The sequence below is a fragment of the Falco naumanni genome, chromosome 1 (genome assembly GCF_017639655.2).
Source record: "Falco naumanni isolate bFalNau1 chromosome 1, bFalNau1.pat, whole genome shotgun sequence".
Taxonomy (NCBI): Eukaryota; Metazoa; Chordata; class Aves; order Falconiformes; family Falconidae; genus Falco; species Falco naumanni.
Window position 1 is genome coordinate 14,580,854 of NC_054054.1, and position 13,671 is coordinate 14,594,524.

Here is a 13,671-nt window from a genome sequence, read left to right on the forward strand (position 1 = left end):
GCAAAAAATAAAATAATGTTCTGTACTTGGCTGTAACTTTTGTTTAAGTGCAAGCAACAACTGTGGTATTTTTTTAGATAAGCCACACTGATAGCTTTGCACTTCCTTGAGGCCTCTTCTCACTGAATGAACTCCAGGGAATGGCATCATGTCGGGCTTTCCAGATGGATTATGTGAAGCCATAGCTCAATGTCATTTTCAATAGCAGGGCTCATAATTAAAGGTCAAATAGTCACTTCATCTGCAATCAATCAATAGAAGAAGTACTAATACTAAGTACTAATCAATCAATGGCAAATGCACTAATAAAAGCCATGCATCAAATGTCCGCATATGTATGTGCCCACATGTACCGTGCATATATGTGAGTAGGGCAAAGGAGAGAAAGAGAACAAAGTGTGGATGAATATGCCAGAGGGCATTGTGAATACTATATTTATCTTCTCTCCTTGTAAGTTTATATCCTGCTTCACTCATTAAGTGAAATACAAATAAATATTAGTTTTTCTGTGTATGTGATGCACTGTATTCAAAAAACTGCCAAAGCACCCAACTCTATGCAGAAATACCAGCTTGTGTTCCTAACTAAGAAACACAAAGGCACCTACCCTGTGTAATTTGTCCCTACACAAACATGCCCTGCACTCTGATCTTTGAGACAAAAAGTGTGTCAACTGTTCTGTCTACAAAATAAAACCCAGCATATGGAAACAGCACTCATCTCCGTGCAGAGCAAGCGCTTATTCATGGATTCAACAGTGGAAGTGGCAGTTGGCCTCATGAGCATGCACTGCATGGGAATTAGTTGGTTTCATAATATGGTGTGGGAGAAACTGACTTACAAAAGTCTTCTCATGCCTCTCCTATTACCACTTCTAAAGCTTTAAAGCTGTCAGCTCTTCTCCCATTTTAGTCGGTGCCATTCTAAGCTCCCCAGGGAATGGGCCAGACGTACCTATTTGGAGTTTCACCTGCCAAGCTGAGAGAAATCAGTTTCAAAGCTAAAGAACAAGTGTTGGGGGGTCATTTATACACTACTACTGGAATCTTGAAGACAAACAAAGCAGAGCTCCACAACGGATGTGAAACCAGACCCTGAGCTGTGTTTGTTCTTTCAGGCATTGTAATGACGGAGAGGGAAAAACTCTCTCTGCTACAAGAGAACAGAAGGTTTCTCACTGCACCGTTTATAGCAAACACCTCTGGACAAGCAGAAACGTGACAGAACAACAAAAGAGTAAGGGCCAAAGTGCCTGCGTCTGTTCTCATTTCTGCTGAGATCAAAGTGGACAAGACCGTGCTGTGTAAAGATTTAACTGTCATTCAGAAATGGCTGATCCTTAAAAACAAATTAGATCTACTCTGCTTCTACCTTCAGCCAAGCAATAAATGCTCGCTGCTCTGGTTAACATTCCTGTTTACATCACCAGCTCAGGGGCATGCCTCATCGCACTACAGCTTTATAAAACCCTATCATCCCTGTTTACCTAGAAATGTGTGTTTATACAGCTCTATCTTATCTGCGGCTGGTAAAATACCAGCGGTCTCAAAACTAGCCAGCTTGAATCTGATACACAGCAGGCACACCTACGTCGTGCACACACGGTGTAGGGGTGCAGACAGGAGCGGTGGGACCCTCAGGTTTGCCAAAGATGGGCTCCCAGGGACTGCCAAAAAAAAGCATTTCCCCATCAGGGCTGGTGCTTGATTCAGGACATGCTGCTGCTGGTCCCACACAAGACAAGCCTGGAAGCCTCAAAGAAATGCTGACAAGGCTGAGCCCCAGAGATGGCATACAGCATGGGAAGCACAGGTCCCAGCCACCCAGCGATCTCAACGCAGGGCCTCAGCAGGAAGGAAAGGTAGTGCAAAAGTGCAAAGCCTAAGAATGATTTGCATCTTCTGACTAGCCACCTAGAAGGTAAACTTGCTTTCCATGAGATGCCAGCTCTCCAAGGATGAAGGTAAGGCAGTCTGTCCTGAAGCTGACAAACACAACAGTCTGGAGGCGAGAAACAGTCCCACAATACTCCGTTCCACCACCTACTGTTCCATTTCAACTTGCACACTTACCCATGAGACACCTGTATTAGCAGGGTAGAAGTATGTATGGCTAGGGAGAAGCTGTAGGAGTCCTTGTAGTCAAGGTGGCCAAAGTTTTGGGGGCTTTTTGTGTGCTTCAGCAAAGAAAGCTGCAAAATACAAAGCTCGACTCATCAGGCTATGCTAATGAGCGCAGTAGCTTGGAACTGAGAAAATGTGAGCCAGAAAGTCAACAAGCTAGGAGCATCAAACTAGGTTCTTCTAAAGAAGAAAATAAAATATAAAAAGGAGAGCATACTAGCAGAAGTGAACTGACTCAGCTGTGTGCACAGGATGCAGGTCAAGACAAGCTGCATGAGGATGCTTAGTAGAGTGCGTAAAAGAAATGGAAGAATCCTCATTTTTTCCTGGGTGATGGCAAGTCCCTCTAGGACTTAAATATTGAAAAAGTCTGTGCGTATTTTCTTAGTGTCATGGCAAGCTGCAGAAGTTCTCAACAGAGTGTATATAAAACTGTTTTCACGGGGAGGATACTTACACATTTGTACTGTTAAATACAACCAGCTTCTTTTTTGTGGTCTCACAGGTGTGTCCTAAGTTTATACACACCTCCAAATAGCAAGTACGGTAGTGCGTTATGACTAATTTGTGTGGTTGCTTTCTAGAAATGTAAGTGTAACTGTCCTCCCGAATACAAGCTCATCTATTAGTTGAAAGCTTCAGTTTTGTAGAACATTTGGGGGAAAAGACCTAACATCATTTAACCTATGTTCTGCTCCAAGGCAGAGTCAACTCTAGCTATCTGATTCCTGCCTAAGGCTTGTCTACAATGATAGGGGAGTCAAGACATCAACAAGCAACATATTCCACAACTAAAGTGTTTTACATGAGACAGGTTTCCCTGATTGTTAGCTGAAATCATCATAATTGTAACAAAGTCCTTCCCTTCTCAAAGTCCACTGTGAAAGAGTTACTTTTTTTCCTCCTTTGCATCAAACTTTTATGCATTTGAAGATCACGACTGTATTTCCGCTATCTTTTCTCAACAATCCCAATTGCTTCAACCTTCCTCTGTGGTCACTTTTTTGAGATCTGTGATCATTCATGGCACTCTCCTCTGATCTCTTTCCAGTTGGTCCACATAATTTTTGAATTGTGGAGCCCAAAATATCATGCAAATGTCGAAAGCCATACCACACTCAAGCCAGACAACTTTTGCTACTTTTCTGCAACCCATGAGACTGTGTGTGAAAGGAAATTGGGTTAGTTTGGTATGATATGCATTTGACAAATCTACGAGGCTGTTACTCATTTCCTTGTTTCTTCCTACACTGTTAAAATAGTTTAATTATTTGTTTCAGTAGTTTTCTACAAAATGAAGTTAAACTCACTGATCTATAATTCCTTGTCCCCTCCTCGTTTCCACTGTGAAAAAGAGGCATTATGTTTGCCTTTTTCTTGTCTTCCAGGAACTCCTTCACTTCCCACAGACTTTCAAGGGCACTTGCTAACAGTTCTGCTGCACAGGCCTGGCTGAAGCAAAGAACCCTGAGATGAGTTTTGCTGTATCAAACTGACTTGGAAAACATCTCACCTAAGTCCCGACTTGTTCTTCTCCTGTTTCAGGCTGAGTTCTTACCTTTGTTATTGACACTAGCTGTGTTTCTCTTTGACAGATACAGTCTTGAAAAGGCATATATTCAGTCACATATACTTTATCAAACACATGTTTTCATATTTTGAAAAACAGTAAGAATATATTCTAGTCATTTCACTGACTGAATATAATGGATGAAGCAGTAGCAAGTGGCTGTAAGCATAACTGATTTAGCAATATTCTGTGAATATCTATCAGAACATCTTATCATCACTAAAGTGTCGTAAGTGACAAATATCTCAATGATGTTTTGATAAATGAATTCTAATAAGCAAAACTACCCAAAACTTTGGCAGACTTAAAACACATACATTTTGCTCATGTTAAGCAAAAGACAATCTTGTCTATTTGTGATTTCTGAATATACTACATGCTTTGACTTTCACTTGTACATCCCAGCTTTTAAGATTTTACTGTGAGATTGGGCAGATAACTCCTTACAACCTCTTTAGTAACAAACCTGAATAACCAGAATAAGAACAGAAAGAAAAATCCAGCTTTTCATAAACAAGGTGGTCTTACTGTATTAACCACTACAATCTCAGCTGAGTGAGAAGACTATTTTGTCTGCCCCGTAATAAGCATTTATTTTATCTGTGCAGGAATATTATCCTACTAAGAGTATCATACTGGTAGCATTACTTGTCACACTAAAACCAAAACCATTTAAGCAGAAAAGCCAGACACCACCAACATTATCTTTTTTTCAAGACAGCAAGGTATGAATGTTACTGTTGTTTTGCTCAAAAGCTTATGTCCTGACTTACCCAGGGTGAGGGATTTGTGTGTGGAACAGAAAATGATAGCCACTGTGTCTGCTGGTGTGAAACTAGAGTTATTCCTAGAAAAGAAAGAGTTTTAATAACCTTTGATAGCGAACACCTTCTTAAAACATCATCGAATGTTCACATCACTTTGATCAGGTCTAGTGACAGAAATAATTCTACCCACAAATGAACAGTAGTGTTTGATTTTTTTTTTAAAGCAGAATTGTTTCTCAGTTGTAGCAAACTCTCTAATGAATATGCTCCTGTGTGAAGGAGAGGAATTCAGAACACATGGTATGCAGGACACAACTTTACTCCAGCCAAGGTTATTTTTGCAAACATGCTATATCACAGCAGTGACCAGCTTAACCCTGTAAAAAAAAAAGAGAATTACCTACAATTTCTTTTCCTAGTATGTAATGTTAACAAAACGCTCAATTTAGATAGTATGTTGAGTCTGCACTATAAGCACTGCTTAGAATATGTAGTTATCTTTCACTTCAGAGAAAAATTGCATCTAAGGGTTTACACACTGGGAGTAAGGCCAGAAAGGGTGGAAAAATGACATACACAGAGAGGTATACAACTGGCCAATGGATCACCCTTTGGTCCAAGTTAGGAATCATTTTATGAGATTCTAGATATTTACCATGCTGAGTTGGTTATTATGGCATTTTAGATTTTAGTGTTGGGACGTATCTTCCCCCCAGGTTAAGACTGGCAATTCAAAAGTTATTTAAAAATGCCTTTTAAGGTCAGGGGGTGATCTTGTCACAGAGAAATTTTCCTGTGGCACTAAAAAAACCCGTAAGTAGCTCTAAGACATTGCACCATTCTTTGTGATTCTCCCTTACAGATATTCTATAATTTATATAAAGCATATGTCTGACTCTGCTGTATTGTGGCACCTTCCGTTCAGCAGAGCACTGCTAAAAAACCTGCTCCAGTAAGCTTAAGTGAGAGGACAGTGGTGAATACTCTGACCAGCTCAAGTGATGCATTAAGTATCACAGTACTGTTTTTTAGAGAAGTGAATGTACAACTGTTCTTCCTGGTTGATATTTTAAAAGAAAAAAAAAATAGCTCTACCAAACATTAGCTCAGGACAGCTGTCTTTTAAGAATCACCATATAAATGTAACAAATTTGACATATACAGAGCAGAGTAAATTGCCAGCCCAGCAAATGTATCTTGAGATGTAAAAAGTCAAACTGAGTTCTCTCTCTCATATGTCATCAGCATGTCTGCAGGGCAAATTATACCTTCAGTGACATCTGTGCAAATCCATTTTTTTCAGTGGATGAGGTATAGCAGTGATTGATTGAGATTTAACAACTCTGTAATTAACACACAAGAAAGGACAGAATTCAGGTCCTGCTCTCTTAGCCTATGAAACTCTAACAGAGAAAATGCAGTAAGGAGAATATGAAATGCCAAAATGAGGTCATCCCTGTTCAGAAATCTGCCCTTCCACATTTGCATAAACTGTAGCAACCAAATCAAAGATATCACACAAAACAAATATTCAAAGGTTCTGACTCAGCACATTCAATTACCTTGTAGAGAAGAGGAAAGTCAGAAACATGAAGCTCATCTGAACAGAAAATACTGAAAAAGAAACAAGTTAAAATTAGACTTAGATCACAGAAGTAAAGATCACTTATATCTCTGCAATTGCTGTGTACGTGCCTTTTGCCCCCACACAACAGGTCAGAAGCTAGACTGGACCAAGTCTGGAGAAACCCAATGACAAACTTTAAACACTGTCTGGAAGAACAATACGTATTACTGCAACCAAGAAAGCCAGAGATCATATCGTGGCTACACAAAAGTTCTTCCCAAGGTAACTCTTCCGAATCAAGTATTTCTTGGCACAGTGAATGGCAGGACATTTCCCTACTGCATGCTCCACATCTCTCTGCACTAGTTTTGCTTATTGGGTTGACAGCATAAAACCTCTCAGACATGCTCTGGTTGCCAAATATTTAAATTTAGCCCCTTTCTATTTAACAACTGAAAGTACAATGTGTAAGCATGATCACAATAAACATTCTCACACACTGGGTATATTACTCTCCTGATGAATGAACACTATTAAGAGAAGATCATCACAGATATTTTAATTCCCTCTGAGACAAAGGCTGATTCCTGAACTGGGCAGTGTACATCACACAAAGCCGCTTTCGTTCCAGCTCAGTCAGCTTTGGCTTCCCTGAGCATCCTGAGGGGAGCTCTCCTCTCTGCCAGCCCTCCTGACACCCACAGAGGCTGTGGGATGTTCCAAGCCCACCCTTGGTCTGGGGAGACATGGGGAGAAGCAGGCAGCTTCCCCCTGTGCCATGAGTAGCTGCTGGGACTGCAGAGACTTGAGCGTCATGCCAGAGTGCAGGAACTCCCCACAGAGCTGGAGAAGAAACTCTTGTGACCTGCACAGACCTTTTCTGGGTATTTGTGGGTTATAAGGGAAAGGCTTTTACCTGCAGCAGAATCTGAGGTGGATCCTCCTCCCTTTCCTTGCAAAACTTGTGAATGCAATAAGGCTAATGTGTCCCATAGGGCAGTGCAAGCCAAGACAATACATTTGATTTCGACCCCAGTTTACAACTGGTGGACGTGGCAGGGATATTAGCGATTACCAGTGACATTTTCCATTCTCTTACACACATTTCCTAGGATGTATAAATGTCACCTCAGCATGCACTTAATCCTTCCTTCACAAACCAAGGAAGCAATCCATTGTTCCTGAATTACATTATTTCTGCAACTAAGTACATTAATTTAATATGCACAGAAAAAAACAAAAGATCCCTTAATACATATAATTCTGTAAAGCAATAAGCATGCGTTGCTACCAATTATCCCCTGTGCGTATTTTGCTGTGGCTAGAATATTAACATAAAAATTACATAAAAACATTAATCAGCAGAATAATAAATGCAGTTTCATCTCAAACTCCTCGTGCTTATTTCACATCCTGGTATAACACAACACACACATCCAATAGCAATACAGAAACTTTTTCTAGAACACAATGTGCATATCCGTCTCCCCAAGTTACTTGTTTTTTTGGTTTTATAAATATTTTAGAAAAAAACAAATCTCTAATATGTTCCAAGCAGTTTCAATGCTTTTGTTAATATTCTTACTAAGACACTCCAGTTATGCACACTGGCAGTGAAAACATATATATAATGAATTTCAGCATGTTGCCCTGCAAGTGGCATATATAATTACACATGGCACAAATGCAGAGTTGCCTTGTAGAGGAATAAAAGGACGGACAAGAAAGGCAATGGAAGCAACCACTCTACACCAACTGTTCAAGGAAAAACATGCCTTTTAAACTGAAAAAAACCCTTTGTTTTTTCAAAGTAGCCATCAGCACAGTAGCAAAATTACTTTATTCTGAGTTTCTCTGCATGTTAAGTCAGAGTTTAAAATTTCCATATCGCTCTCTCTTGCTGACAACTCTGTAGTGATTTAAGTGCATCTGGGATGTGGTCTTTCTCAGGTGCCTATGCAAACAAGTATTTCCTCCATTTGGAAAAAAAGCCCTCCTTAAGCATGGCTTCCATCTTTCCTTTCAGAATACTACATGGGATTATAAATGGTACTGTATAAATACTGTATTTCACACATGCATAGCGTTTCATAATAAAAAAAAACCCTGCCATAATTAGGATAGAGTAAGAACTGACCCACAAAGGGCAGGGGCAAATTTCCTACTCACTTTAGCAGAGGCTGGATTTATAGAAGATACATTATTTTTATTAGACAGAAATATGTGCGCATACACATATTTCAAAGTAGGTGATGTATTGATTCCTTAAAATCTAACAGTTTTGAAGGGTATGAGATGTGTAGTTACCTCTCCCCCCAAGCAAAGTGAAACTCCTGTATCTGGAAACCCTGAAGCAAGACAGGAATTCCCTGCTGGGAGAGCAGACAGTGCCTGTATACCACTGCCTTTCCCTGGGAGGTAGTGAGTGATCTGCAAGTGTGTTTTTAACTGATGGCAAGGATACCACCTGTCTACTCTCATGTGTATGTTATTTAAGGCCGAATGACTAGAGTGCTTCTAAAACAAACTCTGCAATAAATGTGTTTATCCACAGAAATATATCAATGTACTCAAACTCCCAGCTAGCTTCTAGGTTTATTATACGCTAAGGAAGAACTATTCAGAAGTTATAACCATGTTTTGAATAACAGCTCAAACCCAAATCTTTCCTTTCTGTTTGGAATGCAACATCTGAGCGTTTATAGTTGTTTAATAACTAAGAAGCCAAACCAGAATCGTAAACACTTGGAAAGTAATACCATGCCCCTTTAGAAAGGGAGGACCACTGAGCAATCTCAGGCATACCTGAATAGCGGGGTTCATCCTTCATCCCCCTCTAAATGCTTACTCAATCCCCTAAAAGCATCTGGCCCTTACAAAGTCTGGTAATCTGGTTTACTAGATGCATTAAAAGTACAAACTCTAGCCCCATACCAGTTTCCCCGCAGCCCCACCCTTTCCAGCACATATAACTCATTACACACCTGAAACAGATAAAAGAGGTGCTTTAAGGCTGAACTTACTTATGAACACTATTATAATCAAGCTAAATTTATCAAGGTCAATATTTGGATTGGCGAAAGTATCACAGAATGTTGTGTAGATGATCATCAGGAGCACACAGCTGCTGATAGTGCCAAATGGAGGCTTCTTCCTTTCAAGCCAGTCCTTGATGTATCTTCGGACAATCTGAAACACAGAAACCAACAGGTTGCCTCTTTTCAAAGATGCAGGGAGCCAAGTTGGGCATCACAAAGTGAATCTGACAGCGGAAAGACACAAAGAGAAGAGAGTAATTTGGATGACGGCCACAGTGGATTTCAAAGCTTCCCTGCCACACAACTCTTCTTCTGGGGAATTTAACATTTGTAGTGCAACTTCCACTGGGCGTCCATAATGAGAGTATATTTTCAAGTACATTCAAATCCATCCTTAATCATGCCAAATGTTCTTTGCTAGCTGTCACTGAGACATGCCCATTAAGCCTCCCCAAAGTTTATCTCCTCTGCTGATACTAATGGATGTATGTAATTATCACAGTCCCCTTTGCATCAACAGACAATTCCAAGTGCAACTTTGGGAATCTTAAAAATCTGACATCTTCAGGAATTTCACGACGGCAGATAATCGAAAGTGATCCATGGAACATTTTAATATTTAAATAGCTAGCGATGCACCAGAAGTTTTTAATTAAATTATAACTCAAGCTTGAAAAGCAAAAGTGCATGTGTTGTGGGAGTTTAAATAATTCAGACTCTGAATATCTAGAGTTTTTGTAAATCCAAAGACAAATGCCATTTGCACGCTTTTAGAATACCAAAATTAACACATGAGAACAAGGAAACCTACTGTACTTAGCGGAACATTTGCACTTTCAGGAAACAGAATCTAAAGTTGTTTTTCAGTAATTTTTTAGAAACAACTATAAATTTTAAAGCAACTTCAACTTCAAATTATGCCAAATACTACAGGACTAAGCCTCAGCAGATACAACGCATCTATTTCAGCCCTGCCTGGGGAGTCGCTTTTAGTTTCTCTCTTTACTTTATATGGTTTGAAAAAACTTTTTAAAGCTTTTATCATACAGCTGTGACTTGTGTTAATTTTTCAGCAATCACATTATCTTGCTTAATTTCTCCTGAGACTTCCTGATGTTCTCTGTAACCATGCTCTTTCAGGAATAATAGCACAAGAACCTGAAACATTTCTACCAGAGGGCTCTAAAGGTGTCTTGTTACCTCCCCATAGCAGTACCATTAATAAACATCACCATTGCTGGTTTAATAATACAGTATTTTTATTTAGAGGTATTCAAGATTGATATCAAAGCATCATCATCGATGCTACCATATAACCTTTTCACACACACACTGCCAAACCTGCGGGATTGACTTCACAGCTGTCAACTTTTCCCCACTGCCTTCCCAGCTTGTTTGCAAGTCTCTCAATAGGGAAGTCCTGGAAGCAGCTATCCCAGTCACCACCAGCATACAGACTTCAAAGATCACATGGCAGGACACATACTAAAAATCTGGCACACAGGGTTCACGCAAAGCTAAGCAGGCTGAAGACCAGCACTTACCTCTCAGTACTTTTAAGTTTCCCACTTACGAAAAAACAACAGATTTACAGGAAACCATGTAAGGGAATGCTCAACACTCCAGTGAAAACACACAACTTTAAAATTTCACGCTTGCCAGATGTTAACACAACAACTCAGAATATACAGCCAAAGTTCTGAAAGAGCATTCCATGGAGCTCCTTCAGCCACCTCCTTATAAGCCACCGGGTAGGAGTAAGACTATTGATGAAGAAAGACAAGAAAACTTCAGTGAAGACCCTTAGTGTCCAGTGTGAAAGACATCAAGAGGAAGACCAGATCTGTCTAATCTGAGCAGATTTGGGACTTTGTAATTATCAGAAGTAAAAAGTGAAGTCTTTCACCTCTAAGGTGCGTGGGTTTTAAGGAAGTTTTTAAAAAATCCCATATCCCCTAAATTAAGGTCACACTGTGGAAAAGAAAAGCTACTGAAGGCCACCTATTTATTTATGGTCATTCCAGAAGATTTATATTGCAAGTAATGAGATGTGGAAAAAGAAAAGTGACAGTTAACTATGCTACAGTACAATTTATACAGGAGGTATTTATTACAAAACTATAACCTTGTGTCTGTACAAGGTATAATTATAACATACATGATAATAACAACTTTATCAAGGACTGACATATAAAAGAAAGAAAAGAGAGTTTAAAATGTAACTGCAAGCAGTATTTCCTCAAAATCCTCAACTGGCTGGTATCTTCTTTAAATATCCACCTCTATCTAGTCTGGAATTATTGTGAATCAACCATCATAAATACCAGTATGGCTTCTTACTGCACACTGTACTTTTTAAAAAATGACATAGTTGGACCCTGAAGAACTAAATTGTGGCTTCAGGAAATCATCTGATCAACCCAGCATCATACTAAATGTACACTGTGAAAACACAGACAAAATACATCCTCTCGTAGAATCCCATACATTTTGATCTTCTCACAAGGTTCAAGAAGATCTACAGTTTCAGAGGCTGAATCAGCCTACGATCACTGATTCAAGGTAATCTAAATTCTTGCATAACTTAAGAGGGGAGAAGTATGACCCCCTACAGGCATCTCTAAAAACTCAGCTAGATTTTTCACAAGGAAGGTCACCTCAGCTGATTCATTTTGACTGAAAAACAATCCATTTGTTACTTATTCATGCCCTGCAGATCTCCTTCAGGACAAGGATGCTTTGAAAGCCTTTTAATTCTTAACCCAATTCTGTAACTTTTCAGGGTTAACACAGAACTTAAAACAAAAATTGTGAAGATTTGTAGTGAAGTAACAATAAATCCCACAAATACAGTGAAGACAACACCCAATAAAGTACAGAACCAGCCAGCCAGTGAATCTTGCTGTTCTGTGGCGCCAGCACTCTGATGGGAAGTCTAATAGAGGTTGAAAAGCCATGAGCAACGCAGGTGTAAATGATTACATAAAGAATCTCATAGGTGACTTGGAGCCTGGGCAGAGATATTAAGATTCATTTGTCTGCAAACACAGCAAAAGCTAATACAATCATTTTTATGTGTTATGGCCTGTACGAAGGACACCAAACTTGGGCTCCAAACCAGCGTGCCAGCCCTCAGCTGAAATAACGAAGTCCAGTATTTTGAAGCACATGCCAGTAGAACGGCGCACAAGGGAGGGACAAGCAGCAAACAAACAAGCAGTTGAGAAAACCTCTGAACTGAAACTCCTGTGAAAGGATGAACTTCCAGAGTGAAAGGATGAACTTCCAGCCTGGGGCAGAAGTGTGACTGACCAACATCCAAAACACATGCATCAAATGGGCATGCTGATGGAAAAGAGCAAAAAGGGGGGGGTACTGGGTTCACATGGCAAGGTTTTGGTAGTAGGGGGGCTACAGAGGTGGCTTCTGTGAGAAGCTGCTGGAAGCTTCCCCCATGTCCGATGGAGCCGATGCCAGGCGGCTCAGAGATGGGCTTAGCCTTGGCCAGCAGCGGGTCCATCAGTGACAGTGGTAGCGCCCCTGGGATAATGTATTTAAGAGGGGGAAAGTTGCAGCTGGAGAGAGGAGTGAGACTATATGAGCAGCAACTCTGCAGCCCCCCAGGTGGGTGCAGGAGGCCAGGGGGCTCCAGGCCCGGAGCAGATCCCCCCGCAGCCCCCGGTGCAGCCCCTGGCGGGGCAGGCTGTGCCCCTCAGCCCACGGGGGGTGGTGGGGGCAGATCCCCCCCGGCAGCCTGTGACCGGCTGCAGCCCCGGGGAAGGGGCAGTCGGAGAGGCTGGTGGGGGGCAGCCTGCCGGGGGTCCCGGCTGGGGCAGGGCAGGGTGTGAGGGGTCCCCTGCAGGGGAAGGGGCGGCAGGGACAGCGTGTGGGGGGCTGAGGTGACCCCTGCTCCCCTGCACTGCTGGGGGGTTGGGGGGCGTGGGGAGAGAGACAATCGGGAGGGAAGGTAAACCCAGGAAGAAGGGAGCTGTGAGGGGAAGGTTTTTATTTCTCATTATCCTACACTGATTTGATTGGTAATTAATTAAAACTAATTTCCCCAAGTTGAGTCTGGTTTGCCCATGACAGTAATTAGTGGATAATCTCTCCCTGTCCTTACCTCAACCCAGAGCCTTCCAAAATGTCTTCTCCTTCCCCTGAGGAGGGCAGTGACAGCACGGCTTCGGTGGGCACCTGGCGCCCCACCAGGGTCAGCCCACCACAGGGGAGTACCTTCAGATGCAGTAATTCCACAGTGAAAGGGAATTCCTCGCATCAAAAAATGCAGCTAAAAACAACATCAGATGTATGTGTGTGTGTGGGCAGGGAGAGGGAGACAGAGATATTGGAAGAACAACCATTATGTGAAGCATAACAGCATTTTAAAACTTACTTTACAGGGGAAATGCTCCAAGATGCTACCATGTTGCAGAAAATGCATGCACAAATTTTAAGGTACAAAGGCCTTGCAACCCATACCCCTGTGGAGACTCCTGCAGATGTAACTCTGTGAGGAGGGCCTCAGGGCCTCTGGGCCTGCGGTAGCAATCTCATCAGGTACAATAAACTGTAAAGTCTTTTGTGAATGGCGATTCCATCCCTCCA

At 41.3% G+C, this 13,671-nt stretch overlaps 1 protein-coding gene across 5 annotated transcripts in view; it reads right to left on the bottom strand.

Moving 5' to 3' along the window:
- SLC10A7 (solute carrier family 10 member 7) overlaps positions 1-13,671 on the bottom strand; it is a 153,528-nt gene that overhangs the window by 19,578 nt on the left and 120,279 nt on the right. For 2 of the 5 annotated variants that reach the window (XM_040582273.1, XM_040582282.1), the window contains exons 7-9: positions 9,052-9,217; positions 6,024-6,075; positions 4,468-4,541 (exon numbers count right to left, since the gene is read on the bottom strand). In XM_040582273.1, coding sequence (XP_040438207.1) covers positions 4,468-4,541; positions 6,024-6,075; positions 9,052-9,217 — 292 coding nt within the window. Of the gene's footprint in view, positions 1-3,434; positions 3,577-4,466; positions 4,542-4,656; positions 4,839-5,729; positions 5,805-6,023; positions 6,076-9,051; positions 9,218-13,671 lie in introns of those variants that run through there. The other 3 variants (XR_005826069.1, XM_040582295.1, XM_040582301.1) reach the window with 3 other exon arrangements.